Below are 17,563 nucleotides of genomic sequence, written 5' to 3' on the forward strand. Positions count from 1 at the left end.
TTCGTCCTTGTCCCTCTCCCTCTTGGCCGATACTTCTTTGCTTGAACCGCACACTTGGCTGTTGCTCTTCATCCAACCCTTGTAGATATTGAAACAAAGGTAGCCATCCATTGCAGCGTAGTGGATGTGGTCTATATCTAGTACATTCCGCTGCCATGCATGACGATGAAACGTGTAATGAGGTTTCTCCAGTTTACAGTATGAAGGATGAACCATGGCTCCTGCCAGGGTCAGCATTGAAGGTTGAGAGGAGGACACCAGGCTTGCCTTCTGGAGATTGAAGGGCTGGCCTACAACGAGACCTATCCAACGCAGGACATCCCTGTCGTTCTTAAAGCCTACAGTAACGAATTTCACTCTTTTGTCCTTGAGGAAGTTCTTAAAATCCTGGCACTCAACGTCAGCATGGCATATGTGGTAGACCAAGCAAACGTTATGTACGCAAACCTGGATCACGGCGAGCTTCTTCCACTCTTCGTCCTTTAGATCCTTCTCTCGTCGAAGGACTGTGGTGTACTCAACATCTAGCCTAGCGACCCACTCATCATCTGAGTTTTCGAACATGCGTCTGAAGCGAGAAAGGCATCCTTTCATAGTCGCGGAAGAACGGGTGTAGATGACGTCGAACTCATCGCCGGTGATGGTTCTAACCTTGTACTCACCTTCGATCGTGGAGATTTGGGACGCCATGGATTTGGGAGGAGGGTTAGGATTAGTGGAAATGTTGTAATGTGAATGGACGGGACGACTAGGAGTGAACCGCCATAGTATTGAAGGACGTGCGAGGACGAGTAGGAGCGAACTGCCAGCGTGCGAATGGCAGGGTGGTGGCTTTCCATTCTCCCATGATACAGGCTTCCGAGAGCCCTTGGATCTGAGATCAAATGGTTGCATGGCGTGATTCTAGACCTATGGGTGAATATCCTATCCTGGAGGGTTATTCTGCAAATTTTCAGCAACTTAGCATGCGACCGTTTGATCTCAGATCCAAGGGCTGCCAGCAGCCCGTATCATGGTCGCGCCTACCACGACCGTCGCGTCGCTCATGCGGTCATGCCCTTGGAGATTTAACATGGTGCGTTAGGCTATCTGACGTTGGCATGTCTTACATAGTCATCACTTAGTCACTCATACTACAACAAGGTTGGCTATAAGGGTGGCTATAAGTGTATTTTTTTACTCCTCTCTATCTCTTTCTTCGTACTCCCTCTGTCCCATAATATAAGAACATTTTTGACACTAGTGTCGTGCCAAAAACGTTCTTATATTATGGGACACAAGGAGTACTAGTATTTATTGCATTTGCCAAGGAGTGACCTCTTCCAATGAAATGGTGTTGCTAAGTTTGCTTCATTTAATTAGCTATAGACTCAAAATTGTCTTTTCACCTAGGTACACGCGCTTAGCACCATTTCTTCCTTGGGTCACCAAACTAGTCTCTCTCTTCTTGATTAACTTGCCACATCAGACTTTATGCCTATGTGGCAAGCTTAAGCACCTGTAGGAGCAAGTAAAAGTAAGTACAATAGTGCGCTTTACATGGCATTTTTGCATATGTGGAGGAAAGAGAGGCAAGGAAAAAGTGGAGAAGTGGCCTCTCATGAAAGAGCCAGCCTCTACTACATGGTGGAGCATTGGGAGAGGCACCTGTATGGAGGTGGTCAGGAATCGGGAGACTCACGTCGGTCGTAGTGCCGTAGTTAAAATGATAATGGCAAGTCAAATCACGGGGGCCCACCTGTCCAGCAGTAACTCATTGTCAAATCACACAGCCCTACGTTTGCAGCAGCCTACTCCCTCGTCTTCTCGCGTCTCTGTCGAACCGACTAGGCGGAACTACCCCGCCTACCGCGCAGGAAAAGCCCCGCCCTCGACTTTTAAATACAACTACATCCACTTAAGAATCCAATGATATACTTTTTGTGACATAGTAACTCATATTTAGTTAGTCAAATGGATGACCTAGAACTACGTGCAGGCCCTATAAACCGAGACACCTAAAAATAAAAAAACCAAGACGGAGAGGGTAGTTCAGCACGTATCTTTTTAGATCAATATAGTCGGGATTCACCAAGGAGCAAAACCAAGTGGTAGGCTGCTCCTGTCGTGTTGGCGTAGCAACTCAAGCAGGGTCAATCCGCACACGAAATGGTGACACACTTAACAGGACCCCTTTGGCCGACATGTGGCTCATCCCCCTTCTTGTTCCACGTGCGATGCACCAAATTATAGTTCGGAGCAGCGGTTGGAATTGGAGGCACCCCGGTCGTAGGGCCGCAGTAGTAGAAAATGAGCGATGAGGGGTCAAATCACAAAGCCCCACCTTTCCCGCATTAAGCTGGACGGACGAAGCAACCATCATTTCACTCTAGGACGCAAGAGCATAAAGAAAAGAGAAAACAATGATGCGTGCGGCAGCTACCTAGGGCACCCTAGGGTAGGGGTCTCCACTATAGATCCTTTTTTTGAAAGCGCCTCCACTACAAATCGGCTTCTCCCTTGTCCTCTTGAAGAAAACCAATGATGAGTGCGGCGGTAGGGTTTGTAGGAGTACTACGGCGTGCGGGGCCACGTCGTAGTAAACGGGTTCGAGTCGATGCCTTAAATATGTGTGGGCCGCTTGGTTTTACGGGAAAGAGGCAGCATTTTGGGTTCGGGGACCAGTGGAGATATAGTACGTACAAAAAATTGTGGACGTAGGTTCGACCGAAAGGCAATGATGCATGGGCCTGCATTTTGATATACCCGGGGCCGCGTGAAATTTGCTACTCTACTCAAAACTAGTAAGGTATACATGTATTGAATGCATGAGATTTCGAAACCAAATTATGAATAAATACACACTATAGCATGTAAAGCTTTGAGTCATATATGCATGATGTAGATGTTCGTTTAGTTCTTATAGTTCATCTCATTCAAAATCAATTAGTTTTATAAAAATGTTAAGATTCATGGGGTTGTGCATTGTAAATCATAAAGTAAAAAACAAATAATGGCAATTCATTTAAAAATAATAATCAATCATGATACAGAAGATTCTAGAACAAAGGAGAAGTGCTTGTGTTTTGAGGTTTGTGCATTATGCTTAAGTTCAACCATGGAGTCTTCTAAATTGTACATGTGACAGATCTGGTGGAATGTTGATGATATCCAACGGCCATTAGTGCTCGGATTTGCCTATCTCTGCACTGTCGGGTTAGCTTCATCCAGCGACCATCTTTCAAAGTTATTGGCACACTATATAGTTCTTGTGCCATAGTTGCATGTTTTGGAAAAAAGCTACTAGTGGGTTGTGCTATCTATTTAGGAATAGAAGATGTATACATGGAAGTTGTAGGGAGAGAGATGACATGGAGCATCTCAATTCCTATGAGTAGGGATTGGAAAAGAGATGTCATTTGGTTCACATCATAGGAACTTTTCTATTGAATCTAGAGATGACATGTATCTCAATTCCTATGGGGAGGGATTAGAAAAGAGATGTAATTTGGTTCATATCATAGGAACTTTTCTATTGAATATACGCTAATGTTTATTTTCCTTTGAAATTAAGGGAGTATAGGAATCCATTCATATGAATCAAGTGGCTCTAAAGTTATAGAAATGATATCATGTTTATTTCCTTTGAAATGTGGAGTATATGAATCTATTCCTATGAACCAATTGTCTCTAAAGGAAAAAAATCCTGTAAAAATCATATCATATAGAGTTCCTATGATATTCCTTGACACTAAAGGATGCTTGAAATTGCTGCGAGTGATACGATGGTCTTTCTCTGTAGACTCCTCACCCATCTATATAGTTACCTCTCGAAGATGAATGAAATGATATATACATGGTATTCTACATGTGCAATTTGGTACACGAAAACTCGGTAAAAGTTTGCGAGGTTCGAATTTTCAATAAAGCTATATGCACTGCATTTTGGAAGGTAGGGAGCATACGATAGTTGCTAACACTCACGTGGAAGATTTGTGTGTAGGAGGAGTGGTTGTTCTGTTAAATGACATGGAAAAACTGACACTGTCGGCTGCCGATCTAACGGTTTTTACGGCGTTCGTTAGGAAAAGGCTTGTGGCGAACGTTTGCCGGATAATGATTTACGGACACATGCATTGCATTGATACGTGCCCCCTCTCTCTCACGCACACGCACCCTCATGAGTCACGACTCTCCCGAGTCCTCTCGCGGACTCGCACGTCGCACCCACTGTCTATCTGTAGGTAGACATCACGCACATATGTGCTCTTCACACCCTACCCTCAGAACTTCTAAAAACAAAAGACGTCGCGCACATTTTATTTTAGCTCACACGTCACACACTTATACTATTACTCTTGCGGCGAACGTTCTTTGGGCATAGTATATTGTACTCTCACGAAGAGAAGCGGTGCACGCATGCACTAGTTCTCTCACACCCACTCGCGGGTACACGTAGGAGCGCATTTTTTTGAAGCTGGTACAAGAAAATCACTCCACTATATATAAAAGCAGGAGCCTTAGCGCTTGCTTTACTAGGGTTCCTCTCGTTCACTCTCTCATGCTCTCCAGATCTAAGAAACACATAGGTGGCCACACTCTCTCTCAGCTCACGGCTGGTCACAAATCCGGCTGGACAACCTCGACCGGGGCAGGGGTGTAGGTGCATCATTCACATTGTCGTCGGTGGCGAGGGAGGAGACCAACGGCTGCCCGCTTGTCGGTGAACAAAAGTATAACGACATTCAGTAGAGGGAGACGTTTCAATGACCTAGGAGGAGCCATAAGCGGTAGAGTGTCTCCACTGTACTAGTAGTAATTGTTTTTCTGGGTAGCTGTAGAGTGTCTCCACTGTACTAGTAGTAATTGTTTCTCTGGGCCCAAGACAAAACAGCCCATCCACACTAGTAAATAGTAAAATCAATTCAAAAGCCCATATATTTACTGAATTGACGGATGGGTATGTCGAAGAGCAAAAAAAGGAGTTTCAGGTGGGCAAAAGAGCTTCTAAACATGTCGGGCTTCTATTTACAACATATTGTGGTCATAATCTAGTAAATTTTACGACCCAGGATGTTCATTCTATGGACCTGGCCGATCCATTTGACTATGACTGCCGAAAACAGTGATGGAGTTAGATGTTGTTGCCCTTTTCAATCTGGTTTTTTTTGTAAACCTGATGAAAAATTAACCCTCGTGCTTTTGTACAGTTTGTATGCTGGAGTTAGATGTTCCTGCCCTTCTCAACTCGGCTGTGACTATCATATTTTCTTTGAAACAAGGCAAATGGAATTTAGAGTGAAATATTGTAACAAATCCCAACCAAGGGAAATAACATCACTCTCGCCGGCTGCTTGAGCTCACTGTGCATTACAGAAGCCAAGTGATTAGCCCCCACCAGCACCCACAAACTTATTTCGAACTAGCACATCAAATGGGCTATAAATTTTCATAGGAAAGGCTGCATGACCGTGAAAGATTTGGATTCTGACATTTGGGACCCGCGAGGAAATAGCCTATCCAAGGTGGTGTCGACTTACTAGCCAGTCAACAAACGATTCTGCCTACCAGCCGTTGGATTGACATCCAACATCTGTCGTGTATCTTCTATCTCTTGTCTTCTTCTTCCTCCAGCCGCCCAAACCAAACCACCCCATTGGCTCCGCCTACTCCCGCCTCCCATGGCTGGCTGCGCCTCCGCCGCCCTACCGTACGTACCCTCCAATGTTGGCCAGTCCCTCCCTCTATTCCCCCACACGTCCTATTATTCTCCGGCGATGTCAGCCCCAACACGCACCCGCGCCCGAACCAGTCAACCCTCGTACTCCCCTTCGCCTGTGACTGGACCGGCGCATCTTCAACGGCTCCTATTCATTCCGTCTGAGGCCTCGCTGTCATCCTCCACCTTGCGGCCTTGGTTCGCTCACCGTGCGCGGTGCGCCACCCTCTTGCGTTGTCAACGTCGTCAACAACCGAGAGGAACAAGGAGATGACTGTACGTGGAGAGGATGATAGTAGGGACCCACCAGCGTCATGGCAGTATGCAAGCAAGTGCCTCTATAGTACAAGCCCAAAAATATGGTTCCTCCTAATGGTTGGACATCTGGGGCTCACGCCATTGTCAACGTAGTCAATAAACGAGAGAATTACACTACGAGCGGCTGACACCAGGGACCCAGCAAGTCGCGCAGTTTTTTTTAGGAACAAGCAGTTGTTATTTATACTAGTTTTAGTGACGGATCGGGGTAACAACGGGGTTGTGCGGGGGCTGTGGCCCGTCTAGCCAGGGTTTTATTTATGTTTACCACATCATGAGCCCAGTTGTGTTTTTTTCTTGCTAAAAATGGCTAGCCTAGTTCTATTTTTTAAAGAAATACCCAAACAAGGCCTACTTGCTTTATCGGCCCTGCTGGGCTGCAAATCTTTCAAGACGAGGAGAATTTCATTCGGTTTGCCCAGAAATGGGCTGTACATTTTTAAAACACATCAAACCGGGAATTAGTTTCAATTTTTTTATTACAAGATCTTAAATTCCATTGATTTTTATGCGTGGACAATTATTTGGATTTTATATTTATATAAATTATTTTCCAAAATAGTTTGAATGTGAATCGATATTTCTGGATTAAAAACAGTTGACCGCACCAAAATATGCAAAATTTTGTATACTTTTTAACCGTGGCCACAATATGTGGTGTAATGCTAACAAAAAGAAGATGGGCTCCAAAAAAATTCTTAAGAATTAGCAAATGGGTTGTACATTATTAGAAATAATGGCAGATGGGTTGTATGCTGTTTTCCACGAATTTGAGGCTGACTTGTGCGCCCACTATAGGTTGACGCGTATGCTTTCATAAAAAACAGGGTTGACGCACAAGCAACGCCCTGTCAACTTAGTGAACACACGAGAGCAGTGACTGTTGGATGTCTATCCAACGGCTGTCGTGCTTCTTCAATCTCTGCTCTTCATGCTCCAGCTGCTCAAACAAGCGCTGGCGGGACTGCCTGCTCCCTCCTCCCGCGGCCGGCTATGCTGCCGCGCAGGCCTCACGGCCCCATCGTACTCCCATCCACTACAAAAAAAGACACATCCGTGACATTTTGGGCCAAACGAATTTTTTTTCTGTCATACATATGACACTTCTATGACGATAATTGTGACAAAACCCGGTATCATCATAGATGTGGTGGGCTCCTACTTCTCTGACAAAAAATCATGACAGAAAATGGGCTTTTCGTCCTGGGCGGGCCGGAGACGCAACTGCATGACATTCTTTGGGCCATCCACGACGGAAAAAACCGTGGTAGAAGCGAGAGGGAGGAAAATTTCGGGGAGTTCCCGGTTATGGTGGGAGGTCGGGGGCCAAGCGATGCGCGTTTCTCTCGTACACGTACGCGCATGTGTGCGGGGCGTTGGCTCTAACTGAACCCGAGCGAGGCGTTGGGCTCTAACTGAACCCGAGCGATTGCACTGCAGGCTACGCGTTACTGAACCCGAGCGATCGATCGATGGCTATTAACTGAACCCGATCGAGCGATTCCTTGGCTACTGCTGCTAACTGAAGCCAATCGATGGGATGAACAGTGAGCGTTGCGGGGGGAGGGGGTTTGTATGAATAGTGAGCGGTGGCATTGCCTCTGGATGAACAGGACCCCGTGGTGTGGTGGAGGGCTGGATGAACAGTAGACGGTGGAGGGGTGCCCGTGGAGGGGTGGATGAACAGGACCCCGTGGTGTGGAGGGCAGGATGAACAGTAGACGGTGGAGGGGTGCCCGTCGAGGGGTGGTTGGACAGGACCCCGTGGTGTGGAGGGCTGGATGAACAGTAGACGGTGGAGGGGTGGTTGAACAGTAGCCAGTGGAGTAGCGCACGGTGGAGGCTGGATGAACAGGAGCCCGTGGAGGCTGGAGGAGGTCGACGGTGGATGAAAGTAGCTCGTGGAGGCTGGAGGGGGTCGACGGTGGAGATGAACAGTATCCCGTGGAGTCCCGTTTTGCGGTACGCCACACCCCTCCCGATGAACAGGACCCCCGTTTCGACCGTAGCGCTCCAACACAAGTCTGTTTCCTCCGTTTTGCGGTACGCCACACCCCTCCTGATCAACAGGACCCCCGTTTCGACCGTAGGACATCCGTTTCCTCCGTTTTGCGGTATGCCACACCCCTCCCGATCAACAGGACCCCCGTTTCGACCGTAGGAGGTCCGTTTCCTCTGTTGTGTGGTACGCCAGGCCTCATTTCCATCGCCTCTTCCGTCCAAGCCCTCCCGATGAACACGACCACGCATTCCGTTCCGACCCATGAGCACGACGACGACGTTGTTTCTCCGTTCCGACCCAGCCATGTACACGAGCCCTCGCCGTACGTATGCGCGAGTAGGCGTTCGAGACCCCGCCCATATGTACACATACGTGGCCGTATTTTCTGTCTTGCACCCTGGCCGCCTCTACTACGACACGTGCGCGCCTCTACATCCACCAGTATATATGTACGTACACGTTTGCGACCAGAATGACAACGCTACGTACGCTTCGACCAGGTGGGTCCCGACTGTCAGGCACTTCCTTGCGTGCAAAGGTGTAGCTGGTGGGTCCCAGCAGTCAGGGGGGAAACGTTTTTTCGCGAAATACGGTGGCCCATCCGGTGGGTCCCTGCTGTCAGGTGGAGGAATCATTATTTTCCGCGTAATAAGGAGGCACTTCCTTGCTGCCGCTGTGGACCCAGCTGTCAGCCTCTCCACGTACAGTCCACGTCCGATGGAACTTGTTCCTTGACCACGTTGACCACGCCGCGCCGAGAGCACCAGGGCGGTGGACGACGGCGAGGCCTAGGAAGGGGACGACGCGGAGCCGGTGAAGACGCGGCAGTGGATGCCCACGCGGAGAGGAGTATGAGGGTTCACTCATTCGGCTGCGGTGTGAGGCTGCCGTCGCGGCAGGGCCTGGCCAGCGGTGGGAATAGTAGGGGCGGTGAGGCCTCCGCGACAGCACAGCCAGCCACGGGAGGCAGGAGCAGGCGGCAAGACCGGCGCTGCTTTGGGTGGCTGGAGCAAGAAGACCAGAGGTTGAAGAAGCACTACGACCGTTGGATGGACACCGTACGGTCACTCGAGCTAGAATCGTGCATATTGACTAAGTTGACAAAGCCCTCCGTCCCCGTCAACTTAGTAGGCCCACAACTCAGCCTCCCACCAAGGTGGGTCCCAGCTAGCAGGGGGTATTCATTTTTTTGTGCGTAATAAGGAGGCACTTCCGGTGGGTCTGAGCTGACAGCAGGGGGAACATTTTTTTCGCAGAATACGGTGGCCCATCGGGTAGGTCCCAGCAGTCAGGGGCAAACGTTTTTTTCGCAATATACTGGTGGGCGTCTGGTGGGTCCCTGCTTTCAGGTGGAGGAATAATTATTTTCCATGTAATAAGGAGGCACTTCCTTGCGGCTGCCGTGGACCCAGCTGTCAGCCTCTCCACGTACAGTATTCTTCTGATGGAATTCGGTCATTGCCCACATTGACCACGCCGCGCCGACAACACCACGGCGGTGGACGACGACGAGGCCTAGGAAGGGGGCGACGCGGAGACGGGGAAGACGCGGCAGTGGATGCCCACGCGGAGAGGAGTACAAGGGTTCACTGGTTCGGCTGCGCTGCCGTCGCCGCAGAATAACAGGGGGTGTGGGTGAGTGGAGTGGAGGGATGGCCTGGCCAGCGGTGGGAGTAGTATGGGGGCGGTGAGGCCTCCGCGGCAGCACAGCCGGCCACGGGAGGCAGGAGCATGCGGCATGACCGGTGCTGCTTTGGGCGGCTGGAGCAAGAAGACCAGAGGTTGAAGAAGCACTACAGCCGTTGGATGGACAGCGTACGGTCAGTCGAGCAAGAATCGTGCATATTGACTAAGTTGACAAAGCCCTTCATCCCCGTCAACTTAGTAGGCCCACTATACTGGGTCCCAGCTAGCAGGGGGAGTATTCATTTTTTTGTGCGTAATAAGGAGGCACTTGCGTGCAAAGATATAGCTGGTGGGTCCGAGCTGTCAGCGGCGGTAACGTTTTTTTCGCAAAATACAGAGGCCGTTTCAGTGGGTCCCAGATGTCAGGTGGAGGAAATCATTATTTTGCGTGTAATAAGGAGGCATTTCCTTGTGTGCGGCCGTGGACCCAGCTGTCGGCCTCTCCACGTACAGTCCACTTCAAATGCATGTCGGTCGTTGACCACGCTGACCACGCCACGCCGAGAGCACCAGGGCGGTGGACGACGGCGAGGCCTAGGAAGGGAACGACACGGAGGCAGGGAAGACTCGGCTGTTGTTTTTGTTTCCCACGCGGAGGGGAGTACGACTGTACGAGGGTTTACTGGTTCGTCTGCCGTTGCCGCAGAATAACAGCGGGTGTGGGTGAGTAAAGGGATGGCTAGGCCAGCGATGGGAGTACGGTGGGGCAGTGAGGCCTGCGCGGCAGCACAGCCGGCCGCGGGGAGGAGGGAGCAGGCAGTCCCACCGGTTCTTGTTTGAGCGGCTGGAGCAGGAAGAGCAGAGATTGAAGAAGCACGACGACCGTTGGATGGACATCCAACAGTCACTGCTTGTGCGTCAACCTTTTTTTAGGAAAGCCTCAAATCTGTGGAAAACAGCATACAGCCCATCTGCCATTATTTCTAATAATTTTCAGCCCATTTGCTAATTCTTAAGGTTTTTTTGGAGCCCATATTCTTTTTTTAGCATTACAGCCCAAATTGTGGCCACGGTTAAAAAATTATACGAAATTTTGCATATTTCGGTGCGGTCCGAACTGTCTTTGATCCCGAAATTTCGACTCACATTCAAACTGATTTTAAAAATAAATGTATATCAATATAAAATCCAACAAATTCTCCATGCATAAAAATTAATGTAATTTAAAATCTTGAAATGAAAAAAAAAGATATTTGAAACTAATTGTCGGTTTGATGTGTTTTAAAAATGTACAGCCCATTTCTCATTACTGATGGGCCATTTTCTCGGCCAGCCGAATGAAAGCTCTCCTCGTCTTGAAAGATTTGCAGCCCAACAGGCCTGACAAAGCGACTTGCTTGGCAAATCACAAAAAAAACTGGGGTGTGGCCGTGGACCCAGCTGTCAGCCTCTCCACGTACAGTACTCTTCCGATGGAAGTCGTTCCTTGACCACGTTGACCACGCCGCGCGGAGAGCACCACGGCGGTGGACGACGGCGAGGCCTAGGAAGGGGACGACGCGGCAGTGGAAGCCCGCGCGGAGAGGAGTACGAGGGTTCATTGGTTCGGCTGCGGTGTGAGGCTGCCGTCGCCGCAGGGCCTGGCCAGCGGTGGGAATAGTAGGGGGCGGTGAGGCCTCCGCGGCAGCACAGCCGACCATGGGAGGCAGGAGCATGCGGCACGACCGGCGCTGCTTTGGGCGGCTGGAGCAAGAAGACCAAAGGTTGAAGAAGCACTACGGCCGTTGGATGGACATCGTTATTTTGCCCGTAATAAGGAGGCACTTCCTTGCGTGCGAAGATATAGCTGGTGGGTCCGACCTGTCAGCGGGGGGAATGTTTTTTAGTCCATTTGGTGGGCTGGGTGAAACAATGATGTAGCATCTATGCAGCCCGTTTAAATCCCATTTGCATTTTTCTCGAAATCCGCGGACTTGCTGGGCTGGGTGAAAATATCATGTTGGGCTAGACGGAGAAATGTTATAAAAACATAAACACATGATTGCACGTCAGTAAAATCTTTGCAAGCTTATGTACGCAATCACTAGGAGTTAACTTGCCAAGTTATATATAAACAATTATTATTATTATTTTGTAAGAACTTTCAACTTACGAAATAAAATATCATTTTAATTTGATGAGTTAATAGTACGTGGGGTATTATTATTTTTTAGGCTGGACGTGGGACAGTTGAGTTGGTTCTAGGGGAAAGTACTAGGAGAAAACTCAGTTTACATCGAAAAAGAAAGTGGGAGAAAATTCAGAGACCTGGTCCACCTGAGGAGGGGAATATGTTGGGAGGAAGGAGATTCAAAGCATGGCAGCCGAGTGAACTAGTTTTTTTTACGGACAAGTGAACTAGTTTACATACATAAGCAAATAGCCACTAAAAAAGCAATCAGGTTAATGGGTTCTTAAAAGAAATATTTCGGACAAAACAGATAATTACGACACATAGGCTAATGCATGAAAGATAAAGTACACCATCTAGACCTTCCTGGCATGCTTGATCATGACGCTGCGGCTGTCCGTGTACTCGTCGGTTACGGGAAGCAGACACGCCCTCATGTCCAAGATCTGCCTGTACATGTCGTAGCATGTGTATGCGTCCTTGGCCGCGTAGGTTATGTAGGCTAGATTCAGAGGTACCTCCCACGTGTTCAGGTCGTCTTCTTTCATGTTGGCGTATCAGGGGTCGATGATGGTCTCAGCGAGGTCAACCACGGCGTCCTTCTCCTGCCCGTTGCTGATGATCTTGTATTGCTTCTGGATGTCGACAAGCTTGTTGCACCAGATGGCCGAATCATCGCGTTCTTCCTTCTCTCCACCATAGTGAAGGTGCAGTCGGCGCTGCCGATGAAATGGGCGAATGCTCCAGAACATGGTGCAGCCATAGGACTGAGGCGAGGCAGAGCTTCACCGAGTCTGTATCGTTGGTGTATATCACATTCAACTTGGTGCAGCCATAGGACTGAACGGCAAACTCAAATGGGAACTCCTTGCTGAAGTCCATATCCAGCAGGCTCACCCCTCGGATCGCCATTGGAGTCTCTTCGAGTGAACGAGCGTGTAGGCGGCGGCAGCAGTTTGTTTTTCAGCTCCTGGGGAACTAGATTCAACAGTAAGTTGAGTGTGTACAGGCGACAACAGTTACTACCCCTCCCTCGTCCGCTGCACGCCCGGCAGAAGATGAACCATCGGCCACACGTCGGTTCACGAGCGGGTCTGTATTGGTACTGTAATAACAGGAGTTAGTGGTCACTTTACTTAAATTTAATTAGCTCTAATAGAAATTTATACTTAAAACAAGCAATGCATTCGCTCGTTCTATCAGTGCCATAGGATCAACATGCACAACAATTAGAATTATTATTCTCAGGACGCACACGATCAACACATTTGTCGCACTTTCACAAAGATAATACTACCAAGTTTGAACTGTTTGTTATGGTTGTTGTCCTCTGCATCATCATGCCGTGTTTCCCAGCTTGCAAGATTCAGAACCAACAAATAAGATCCGAATAATAAGTACAACAAAGATGCCTACACATCTCATTGATTCCCAGCTTGCAAGATTCAGAACCAATAAATAAGATCCAAATAATAAGTACAACAAAGATGCCTACACATCTCATTGATTCCCAGCTTGCAAGACTAAGAACCAACAAATAAGATTCAAATAATAAGTACAACAAAGATGCCTACACGTCTCACTGATTCCGAGCTTGCAAGATTCAGAACCAACCCATTAGAGCCTTTTGATAAAGTGAATATCGGGATTAAATCCATCTTCGCTAGCCATGTCATACAATCAAAGAACTTGGCGAATGCTCTTGACCTTCACAACATCTGTAGTTGAGTATTCCTGTTTGCATAGCACAAACCAGGAGAGCATGATTTCACTTTAATAGTGGCCTCCTTTACTCAACCTGCAGCTCCACTCGGATGAAGCCTGCCTGGACTTCCATGATTCAATTCATGCGCCTTTTTCTGCAGTTCACCTGAAATGAAGCAAAGATTGCATCATTCAGCTAGCAAGAAGTACTTGCTCTCGTGAGCTGGCAGGTTCTTCTTTAGTAGTTGCACTAAAATTAAGGAACATTAAGGTTGGATGTCCGGCTCATGTAAGGTGCAACTATAATTTTGTTATCTTTTTGTGCATTTCCACTAAAATGAAGTGCCATTGTGGTGACAGTGACGACTCATCTTGCAAAGGCTAATAAAATGTTGCACGAGATTACCAGCAGAACTAGACGGAGATTTTGGAAACTCCAATCACCATTTTGTGCAATTCCACCAAAATTGAGAGATGTTGCCCACGTGACATTTTAGTTGAACTGGACAAGACACTCATTCCAAAAAAAGTGTTTTGTGCAGTTCACCAAAAGGTCACAATAGCAACAAGGTGAAATGGATATCCCTATCTGCACAAAAAGATAGAAAGTAAACAGTTGCTGGTTAATAAGAATATACGAAACATATACAAAATGAAAAGAAGCATCTTAATTATGTTCATGGCAATCACGCAAGGACAGTAGAAATTTTAAAGTGTCAGCAATGCTTCATGTTACCAGAACCATTACGATCAACAATGAGATTCCTCAAATATGGGATTACTTTAATGGCGGCATTGCTTGTTTACCAGACACAGTAAATCAACAGCAGCTAAAGAGTTGGTTTAAGGGCATGGGACCGTGGGGACACCAGGACACTCAGTAGCGTAAAGGACCAACTTACTTATCATACTGGGGAAAACAGCAGGAGTGCCATTTGTAACACAGTTTAATTGCATCTTATCACTGGAGGCATTAGATTAACAATAACACTGGTTAGACATGTCCCTAAGGTAACAGTGTGATCGCTTCATTTTACATGAAGCCCTTACATTAACAACAGCAACAGGTTGGTATAAGGACATGCGACAGTGAACGCATCAGCACAATGTACCTACAAGGAGGCATAAAGTGGTGATGTCGAGTTTGTTCATGCTATGTGAGGGCAGCAAACCTAATCCTGGAGACCTTGTACTATGTGAGGGCAGCAAATCTAATCCTAGAGACCTTTTACTATGTGAGGGCAGCAAATCTAATCCTAAGACCTTTTACTATGTGAGGGTAGCAAATCTAATCCTAAGACCTTTTACTATGTGAGGGCAGCAAATCTAATCCTGGAGACCTTTTACTATGTGATGGCAGCAAATCTAATCCTGGACATACTCTGTTGACTTGTCCACCAGCCGCCACTTCCTATCCTTTTTTCAACCAATAATAGATCTGTTCCTTATCCAGTTTGTACTGCGTTTTCCCATTATTTCCCTTTTCAGCCAAGAGACCGGTTGGGTATCCGGTCTCTACTACTTTGACCATATTATTTCCTCTTTGAATCAAGTCCTAGATTCATGCTACAACTTTCCCCCCTTTCTTCGTTATTTGAACAAAGCCCTAGATTCGAATGCATGAAGTAGCTTTACCTCTAATAATACTAAAAATTTAGGTAGCTTTGGAAGAGCTGATGGGAGTAGAAAAAGATGCACATGCAGACACATGGGGAGCTGGGGTAGTAGAGCAAGGCCGCTTTCGAAGAACTTATACCTGAGGGTCGCCGGGATGTCGGCGGCGGCAGGTCGGATCTGCGGACAATACGGCAGGGAGGAAGAAGGGTCAGAGGACCTCCCGAGCCGGCGCTGTATCGGAGAGAACGGCACGGGCAGAGGATCGGGCCCCTCTGGCAGCTGTGGGTTTCCTCCCTCGGCGGTGATGACCGCGTGAACGATGCACCTTTTAGTCCTCTACACACACCGGCTGAAGGGATCCGGCCGGATCTATGACCAGCGGTGAGCAGAGAGAAAATGTCGCTACCGCTGTCTTGTTTATATCTAGAGATGATGAGAGAATGAAGAGAGCAACCCTAGTAAAGCAAGCGCTCAGGCCCCTGCGTCCATATATAGTGGAGTGATTATCTTTTTTCTCTCCACAATAAGCATTTCAATTTGTGTACGTGGCATTAAAGAAAAGAAACTCTCTATTTAAGGTGACTACTGTACGACTCCTACTTACTACTACTAGTAGTACTACAGTATTGTTCACTTGTGCTCCCTACCCCTCCATTCATTGAACAACCCCACGGGTGAATAAACATACAGTACTTACTGTATTTATATAGAACGAACAAGCTCGAACTATTTTTGCGTAGTTAAAAGTTGAGGGCGGGGCTTTTCCCGGGCAGTACGCACGGCAGTTTTCGTGTAGGCGGTTTGACGGAGAGGCGAGGAGGTTGAGCGAGTGGGGTTGTGCGATTTGACGGCACGTTACTGCTGGAAAGACTTGTGATATGACCACTCACTATAGTCATGAATTACTGCCGCTCTGACCGGGGTGATGCCCCCCTTCCGTTCCGCGCTCTAATCTGGTGCATGACACATCGACCCGGATGCTGGCTCTCCCACATGTCGGAGTAGTAAGAAGGAGCAAAGAATGATGCGGTATATACACGAGCGTCCGGGCTGCGCTTGGCTCTTCGCCTCTTCGGGAAGTCGAACAATGATGGAGTACTACTGCACTGGAGGAGTACTACAGTACGCTTCTGGCCATCTGACACCGATTGAACTGTTGCATGTCCACCGCGTGCGGGAGGGAGAGCGTGTAGCGAAAGCTTCTCCTAGTCTTGCCAACCACCACGCTCATTGGCGAGGGAGGGACGCTCCTGCCTTTGCGTGTATGACAGGTGGGCCCGACAGGTGTGTGGCCAACCTGTCATACAGCCAAAGACGGGTGCACTTAAGTCGGGGAGGGAGAGGATAATCAAACTTCTCGTTGATGTACGAGTTGACGCGACACATCAAAGCACTGCACTCGATATATTTCAATAATTTGCGTTTACCGATGCATTAATTACAACGCATGCATGCATGTCGTGACTCTCCTTTTGATACTTGCATGTGTTGATTTAATGCACCTTGAAGTAGTATAAAATATGTGACGGTAAAGCTTTGTAATACCCCGGCCCAAGTCGAGAGATGGTTGTGCACGAGGAGGGCGAGATCACCGATACGTCACTTACCACAAGCTCGCCGATCACCAGAGCATGTGTCCGCTCGTGCCCTGCAAATGCCCCATGCCTGTCTGCGGCTACGAAGGCCTGCCGCCGGCGCTCTACCACCACATCAGCACCGCGCATCCCATGCCCGTGCACAGGATCCAGTACGGCAAGGTGATCCAGCTTCAAGTGCCACTGTCAGAGCCACGGCTCTTGCTGTTCGCGGAGGAGGACCGCCGCGCGTTTTTCTTGGTCGGCGGCGTGCTCGACATAGGTGCGCCTATCGTCGTGTCGGTCGTCTGCATCAGAGCGGGGGCGTCCCCACTACCGCACTACGTGGCCAAGCTGTGGGCGAACGGCCCACCGGGGGAGCCCAAAGGCACGACCGACGCCGTCAAGGTGGAAATGGAGGTGACAAGCAGCAAGGATCCTGGCGACGTCGATGTGCAGGAGCTGACCTTCTTGACAGTTCCGCCCAAGCTGCTGGCCGGGGCTAAGCTTGTGTCCCTCCACATTCATATTGACAAGCTCACGTCCTAAATGTTTCTACAGTGCCTTCTGTTTATCTTAGTAATATGCTAATATAGGGATTACCTTGATCTACTTTAGCTTAAGAAATGGTGGGTTTTAGCGGCGATAAAAAATTATGTTTATCAATGCATTAATTGCAATGCATGCATGCATAAAGTACATGCATTGGTCAACTTTCTCTTAATACTTGCATGAAATGATTTAATGCACCTTGGAATCTGAACATGTGTTGGGGAACAACCAAATTGAGACTTATAAAATGGAAAAACTAAAATTTTGAGATAAGCCCTATAAAACCGGAAAGGAGAGAGTAG

At 48.2% G+C, this 17,563-nt stretch overlaps 1 protein-coding gene across 1 annotated transcript; it reads left to right on the forward strand.

The window, feature by feature from the left end:
- The first annotated feature begins 16,796 nt into the window (after positions 1 to 16,796).
- On the forward strand, positions 16,797 to 17,258 carry LOC125546693 (uncharacterized). The gene has a single exon (XM_048710858.1). The coding sequence runs from the start codon at positions 16,797 to 16,799 to the stop codon at positions 17,256 to 17,258; it is 462 nt and encodes a 153-aa protein (XP_048566815.1).
- Positions 17,259 to 17,563: the final 305 nt, after the last annotated feature.

Source organism: Triticum urartu, chromosome 3A (assembly GCF_056163025.1).
Source record: "Triticum urartu cultivar PI428250 chromosome 3A, HENAU_Tu73, whole genome shotgun sequence".
In the NCBI taxonomy this organism is placed as follows: Eukaryota; Viridiplantae; Streptophyta; class Magnoliopsida; order Poales; family Poaceae; genus Triticum; species Triticum urartu.

Excerpts from the sequence above, each read along its gene's own strand:
- LOC125546693 (XM_048710858.1), top strand. The coding sequence starts at position 16,797 with ATGCCTGTCTGCGGCTACGAAGGCCTGCCGCCGGCGCTCTACCACCAC.